Raw genomic sequence first — 6,990 nt, 5'->3', positions numbered from 1 at the left:
CGCCAGCTACAGAGTTCCTGTTCTCCAGCCTTCATTGTTCCTGAGCCTCTTTGGAACACACTCTCCAAAGCATCACCATTTATGGGGGAGAAGAGATTTATGCAGCTACAGCATCTGTGAGAGAAGCTGCTGAGGAGGAGAAATGTGTTGTATCACAAAGTCATTTCTAATGCAGACTTAAAACAACAACAAAACTGATCGGGTAATAACGATGACATTTGAAGTGCCCTGACAAGCCAAGCTTTCAGCCCTGCCCTTGACAACATGCGCTATCGTCTTTAAAGCTTTAAAACCCTGTTGTGTGTGCCGTACGTCACACATATAGAAAAAAAAGACATTATTTTGTCTCTTCTCTGCAGACAGGTCAGAGCCTCTCTGTAAACTCTTCCTGCTAATCTGAGCAGTTTACACTAGAAATAATAATATGCTGTAATTTGCTAGAAATATAAATATTTTTAAATGTCACAGTTAAAGCTTGAATTCTATTCATTTTTTGTGGACATAAAGATACATATGGCTGAAAATATGTCAAGATTTTTGTTATATGTCTGCTAATGTAGTGTTAAAGAAATAATTTCTAAACAAATCTTACTAATTTAACTATCCTGCATGATCCCCTTCTGAGTGCTGATGTAATAACTACTGTAAAATTACTGACTAATCCCTCCCCCTGAAACTGTTTCCCTGGGTACTGCCTCGCCTTCCACTTTAACAAGCTCCACTGTGATGTCTTAAAATGTCTTCGTACTGGCAAAGTACAGGCGTGGTCAGGACCATCAAAACCAGCAGCATTCCATTTGGATGAGTCAGTGCTGGGGTCCTGGTGCTATACATGCTACTCCTCGCATCACTGAGCCATTGTTAAGAAAATGCTCCTTACTTCTGCTTATTCTGCAAATTTAAGCTAATTAATAATGGCCCTTGTTTGCTGGATTTGGGTTGGATTTGATTTGTGATAAATTATCTGTTTTAATTTTGATTTCAGTTGAAAATGAGCATTGCAACATTGTGCAGCTCATGAGTCACATAACATGTTAAGCTGCATAAGCACAGGTAAACACACTCACAGTGCTCTGTATCAGGTTCTCACAGCTAGGACCGGGTTGGATCTTATTTTCCTTCAGAACTGCTTTCATTCTTGGTGTCATAGATTCAACAAGGTGATGGATTCCTTCCTCAGAGGTTTTGCTCCATATGACAGCATCACACAGTTGCTGCAGGTTTGTTGGCTGCATCCATGATGAGAATCTCCCGTTCCACCACATCCCAAAGCTGCTCTACTGGACTGAGATCTGGTGACTGTGGAGGCCGTTGGAGTCCAGTGAACTCATCGTCATGTTCTAGAAAGCAGGTGGAGATGATCTGAGCTTTGTGACATGGTGCATTATCCTGCTGGAAGTAGCATCAGAAGATGCTCCACTGTGGTCATAAAGGGATGGACATGGTCAGCAACAATACTCAGGTAGGCTGTGGTGGTTAAACCAGACCACGTTGGTACTAAGGGGCCCAAAGGGGACAAAGAAAATATCCTCCACACATTACACCAGCAGCAGTCTTAAGCATTGATCCAAGGCAGGGTAGATTCATATTTTGATGATGTTTCCACCAAATTCTGAGCCTAGCATCTGAATGTGGAGCTGAAATGGAGACTCATCAGACCAGCAACGTTTCTCCATCTTCTATTGTCCAGTGTTGGTGAGTGTGTGTGAACTGTAGCCTCAGTTTCCTGTTCTTAGCTGACAGGAGGCACCCTGTGTGGTCTTCTGCTGCATTCTGGTTCAGACAACTGTTGCTCGCTGGATATTTTCACTTCTTCAGACGATTCTCTGTAAACCCTAGAGATGATTGTGTTTGAAAATCCTAGTATCAGCAGTTTCTGAAATACTCAGATCAACAACCATGCCACGCTCAATTCAGTTCAAGAAAATCCCCTTTCTTCCTCATTGTGATGCTCAGTTTGAACTTCAGCAAGTCATCTTCATCATGTCTACATGACTAGATGTGTTGAGTTGCTGCCTTGTGATTGGCTGATTAGATATTTGCGTTAACAACAGGTGGACCTCATAATGTATCTGGTGAGTTTAAATGATCCATTAAAATATATTTTGTTTGTTTTTTTGTTTCTTTTCTTATACTCTAAAAAAAGGATTGCATTACAGCAGCTTTTTTGTGTGTTAAGCGGGATCCTAATCTTCCTCCCTTTCCTTCCCCCTCCCCTCCCTCCTCTACCTCTCTTACTGCATTGATGCTGCTACCTCCCTCGGTGGTGACGTCACCGGCTCAGTGGAGCTCGAGCATCCTTGCCAAAGACTGGGAGACAACAGAGCCATTTTGGCCGCTTCGATTTGGGGTGGGAGGAAAAGAAAAGAAAAGAAAAAAGCCGCCGACCACCTTCCATCTTTGCTCCTCTCTGACAAGGCGACGCAGGGCGGAGGGGTGGGCAGTTAGGTGGGTAACAAGGCAGAAATTCAGCGATAACCTCCTCAGCTCGAGAGAGGAGAGGCTGCTAACGCGGGTAGGACCAGACCGGGAGGAGACCAGCGGAGGTGGAGGTGTCCACTGGGTTCGGATATTACATTACAAGCACGACAAACACGGTCCATACGAGACGTCATTGGCAGCACCGAGGTAAGGGACGCATTTATTTATCTATTTCTAGTTGCCTTTGTCATCATCATCATCATTATTATTATTATTATTATTATTATTACTATTGGTAAAAGCCGTTTAAATGGCAGCTGTATTTACTAAGCCTTGTGTTAATCTCCTGGGAGGAGATGTGCAAAGGGTGCGGCTACTGGAAAAGTGAGTGATGGAAACAGCGGCTGAATGACACCAAGTTGATCAGTAACACAGCTCCTATGGTGTCATGTTATCTTATTACGTCCATTTTTTTTTCTTTTTAACACAAAAGTCACAGTATTTTAGACGTTTTAGCAGGAAGGCAGGTATGGGTCATATTATGTACATAACGTGTCTCTTTAATATTATGGTCTCAAAATGACGCAAGGTGTATTTCTTTATAGCAAGCTCATGCAGTCACGTATTTGTACTTTTATAGCTCATAAAGACCTTTATCTGTAAAAATTAAAGTTATACATTGTGAATTTATTTGCAGTAATTCTGTGTATTTCCCACAGTAATATGCAATTTTGAAATATACAGTTTTTTACTGTTGCTATTTCACATTCTTTTACTGTATTTTTTACAGACTTTTTAACAGTGTAGTTTTGAGTCACGGTTAATGGATTGTTTGTCATTTTAAAATAATAGAGATCAGAAATAAACAAAAGTAAGCTATACATGGTGCCATACTCATATTTAATGAGTTAGAATTGTAGTTGTCATCCTCCAGTAGATATATTAGCTATTGTTACTGGGGAAATGGTGGCTGTCCAGCTGAGCTGCACCATCAGCTGATTGGGTCTGAGCTGCTGTGAGAGCAGATTATGGACCTGGATTTCCGATGAGGAATTTTAGTGTGTTTAACAATTATTTTTACATGTGAGTTCATGTTTTACCGTGCTGTATACTTGAATATGAATTCAATCCTCCATTACTTCAATTTGTACACAGAAACAATAATAATTTGTGAGTTATCTTCTAAACTAACAATGTGTGCTTATTGTAGCCAACAACTGTTAAATATCATCTGTATATCTAAATGAATCAGTTTGTTGGCAGCTGTAAATGTTCTAGAAGCAGAGTGACACAGCAAATTTAAAATTTGGTGACAGGCATCTCAGTCAGGAAGTGACACTTTAGTAATGTAAAAAAAAAAATCAACATCAACTCAAAGCTTGTGCATTAATTAAAAAAAGATAAATCAACATAATCATCCTGATTAGCTGCAGTATATGATCATTAGACCTGCAGCTTCAGCAATGACAGCTCAGTGTAGGGCATGATTGGGCTTATTAATAAAAACATGAACGGATTTTATTGATGAGTCATGGTTGCTCATGACACACCCATCATGACACTGTAATATTAACTTGTAGTGTTGTAGAAGACAAGCATGGAAAGTTTTAAGCTGATCATGAGACAAGGCTGCTGCCCAGAGCCAGGTCCAGGATTTGTGGCTGGTTACAGTGCCATTGTCATCCAGAGAAATATCCTGACATTTAGCTGCTGCTGCACTTCTTTTGTTCCAGCTAGCTTTATTACCCATCTCCCTTGGCTGCAGCTGACCATGCATGGTCTTTTTATTTTGCAGCCCTGCCCTTCTCTATTGTCCTCATCAAATCAACTGCAAGAAATTTTCTTTTCTTTATTTAGAAATGTAAAAATGATATGTTGGTTTTGTAACATAGCATGATGTGACAGATTAGATTACATAGTATGCTTTAAGACATGAGCTACATAAAAGAAAATGTAGTGCATATTAGTTATGATTCACTTTCTCCACCCTTCTAGCAACCTACAGGCCCCATACCTGGGCACTAAGGAAGTCATCCAGAGGTGCTAAGAAGACAGCACCATGGCAGGGGCCTCTGTGAAGGTGGCGGTGCGGGTCCGCCCCTTCAATTCAAGAGAGATTGGAAAAGAAAGCAAATGCATCATCCAGATGTCCGGAAACACGACCAGTAAGTTCTCCAACCTCTTTACCTAGCTGACAGGGTGGATGTCGGCCGGTCTTCCAAATGTTCTGGATCGATCAGCTGTTGCATAACTAAAATGCTTCATAGTGTGAAGATCTATGACCAGCCAGGATATGAGGGCGTCTTGGAGAGTTTGGTGGGCATTAACAATAGATCCTTAGAGATGTGCACATTGTAGGGTGGGACCTTTCTGGATTGGATTTCCTTCCCAAAGATGCCATCAGATAGTTTTCATTTCATTTAGAGGCCAGATGAACACCTCAGACTCTTCATGTCATGTTCTGTGAGCCCTTTGTAAGCAGTCATGAGGCTGCCTCTGTAGGGCCCTGTTGATACTGTTGATACGTATAAGTAGGTAGAAAATGACAAAGTGGCATTCATGTACATGCCAGGATCAGCCACATCTAAGCTTGAGCTGGAGAAGCCTTCTCCTCTCAGAGAAGCAGCTGCACTGCTCCTCACAGCGACCTCCGACCTCTGCTAATGACAGGATTACTGCTAAATAAATTTCCTCTGGACACAATTTAGAGTGACTCAGCAGATCTAAGCCAAGGCACAAGATATGATTAGAACATTTACAAAGAATTTCAAAGGAAGCTGGTTTTAATCTGTCTGAGAAAACAAAAGACTATCTTCAGTTTTTAATGCAGCTGATTCCAGCTTCTAAACACATGTATAATCTTTGGACTGTACAGGTGACATAATCTCCAACAAATTTGATGGGGCATTTATTTAGGACAGGGCCTGTTGTTGTGTAAGCCGGATTATAAAATGGCTCCTTATTCAACATTTTCTTATTAATCTCTCTACCCTATCTTTGCAAAAATGTAGTAATTATAGTAAGAAACAAGAAGAAATATAATTTTTTGCTTGCTTTAAACTTCTCACATCTTTTAACTCCTTCATGCTTGTTCAATTGTCTTTTAATTTTTTTTATTTATATTTTATTAATTTCTTTTTATTAATTTACTATTATTTAGGTACTTATTTTTAATATTATTATTATTTTGATTTATTTATTGTTATTGATTTATTCAATTTTTAAACAAGTTTTTATTCAAGTCTTTTTCTTTTTTCCCCTTTATTTCTTTTTATTGTATTAGTTTTTCTATAATTGTAAATACCTTCAGGTGTAAGAGGTTAAAGACGAGTTAGAGCGCCTTACGATCCATAGATTTTACAGCGCATGGGCTGATGAGACTGGAAAGACACTTGATATGTTAGTCTGCTTTGCAAGGTAAAGCCATTCATCAATAATGAATGAAATGTCCTGAAATATTTACCGTTTGGCCTAATTTAGTCATCTCCCTCCGCCCTGCTCATGCTCATGTCATGGGTGACTAGACAACAAGCTAGGTGGCTCTCTTGGGCCTTTCTATATTTGTTTGTAGTTTTTTGATTTTTCTGACCAAATATTTATCATAAACAGTCCCTGTAACAACAAAGCCACCTCCTTGACATCTCCTCCTTTACCGTACACTCATATCAGAGGTGTTTATTCACCTGGGAATGGATTTTTTTCTGATTAGTAAAGTCAAATCCAGTATTATTTAAAGGTCCTGTGTTTTAAATTTTTATAACAATTTCATATGGGTGCCAGAGGTCCAACAACAATGTTTTCAAAGTGTATTAAATTCAGCCTTGGTCCTTAACATCAGCCATTCCAAAAATTGGCTTAAGTGAGCTCTACTAAGAAGGGGCTCTTTTTGTTTCTGACCTTTAAATGTTCATGAGTGAGTGCCTGTCTCTGGGACAGGATCCGGCTTTTGCTATCTCCTGCTCGGTGATTTTTGTGGGCAGGCTCAGCTAGCCAGGGGGGCGGGCCAATGGCGGTATCCACTACCGGGGGGAGTGGTTATTTCCCTTCGTGAGGTCACAAAATGAAATATCTCAGACTCACTCGTTTGAGCACACATTCTTTAAAAAGTGAAGCAAGCAAGTAAGAGAGGAGACAGAATTTTCTCATTTTTGGGCCTCATACACAGGCTATGAGGACACATATGATTGTTAAAAAAAACCTTTACAAAGTGAATTTTGCATAATATGAGACCTTTAATCATTTAACTGTGTAAAGCTTGGTTTTTTACAATATCCTGATAAATTTAGGAAAGTTTTTACTAAGAAAGAAGTAATAAAACTAAATTATATGAAAAAACTAAAGACTCTTTAATTCTTCCATACTTAAAAAAATAGCTCAGCTCATTTATCATAAATTCCTGAAATCAAATTGAATTAAACAGTGAATTATTTGTGAACTTGGTTTTGTTCAGACTCACAAAGATGCTTTCGGTGAAACAGCAGCTCTTTCAGGAGAGCAGATTGTTCTCTTCCAAACAGAGTCAATAGCTCTGGATGTGGGCTGCAGGATATGAGCAGGCTGCTGTCATGA

General features: G+C 39.6%; 1 protein-coding gene across 16 annotated transcripts in view; it reads left to right on the top strand.

The window, feature by feature from the left end:
• Positions 1-2,308: 2,308 nt before the first annotated feature.
• kif1aa (kinesin family member 1Aa) overlaps positions 2,309-6,990 on the top strand; it is a 53,304-nt gene continuing 48,622 nt past the window's right edge. For 15 of the 16 annotated variants that reach the window (XM_042005989.1, XM_042005988.1, XM_042005987.1 and 12 more), the window contains exons 1-2: positions 2,309-2,628; positions 4,417-4,586. In XM_042005989.1, the coding sequence (XP_041861923.1) occupies positions 4,481-4,586 (106 nt within the window). In that variant the 5' untranslated portion in view covers positions 2,309-2,628; positions 4,417-4,480. The remainder of the gene's footprint in view (positions 2,629-4,416; positions 4,587-6,990) is intronic. The other variant, XM_042005984.1, reaches the window with a different exon arrangement.

Source organism: Melanotaenia boesemani, chromosome 14 (genome assembly GCF_017639745.1).
Source record: "Melanotaenia boesemani isolate fMelBoe1 chromosome 14, fMelBoe1.pri, whole genome shotgun sequence".
Taxonomy (NCBI): Eukaryota; Metazoa; Chordata; class Actinopteri; order Atheriniformes; family Melanotaeniidae; genus Melanotaenia; species Melanotaenia boesemani.
This window is presented reverse-complemented; position numbering and strand designations above follow the sequence as displayed.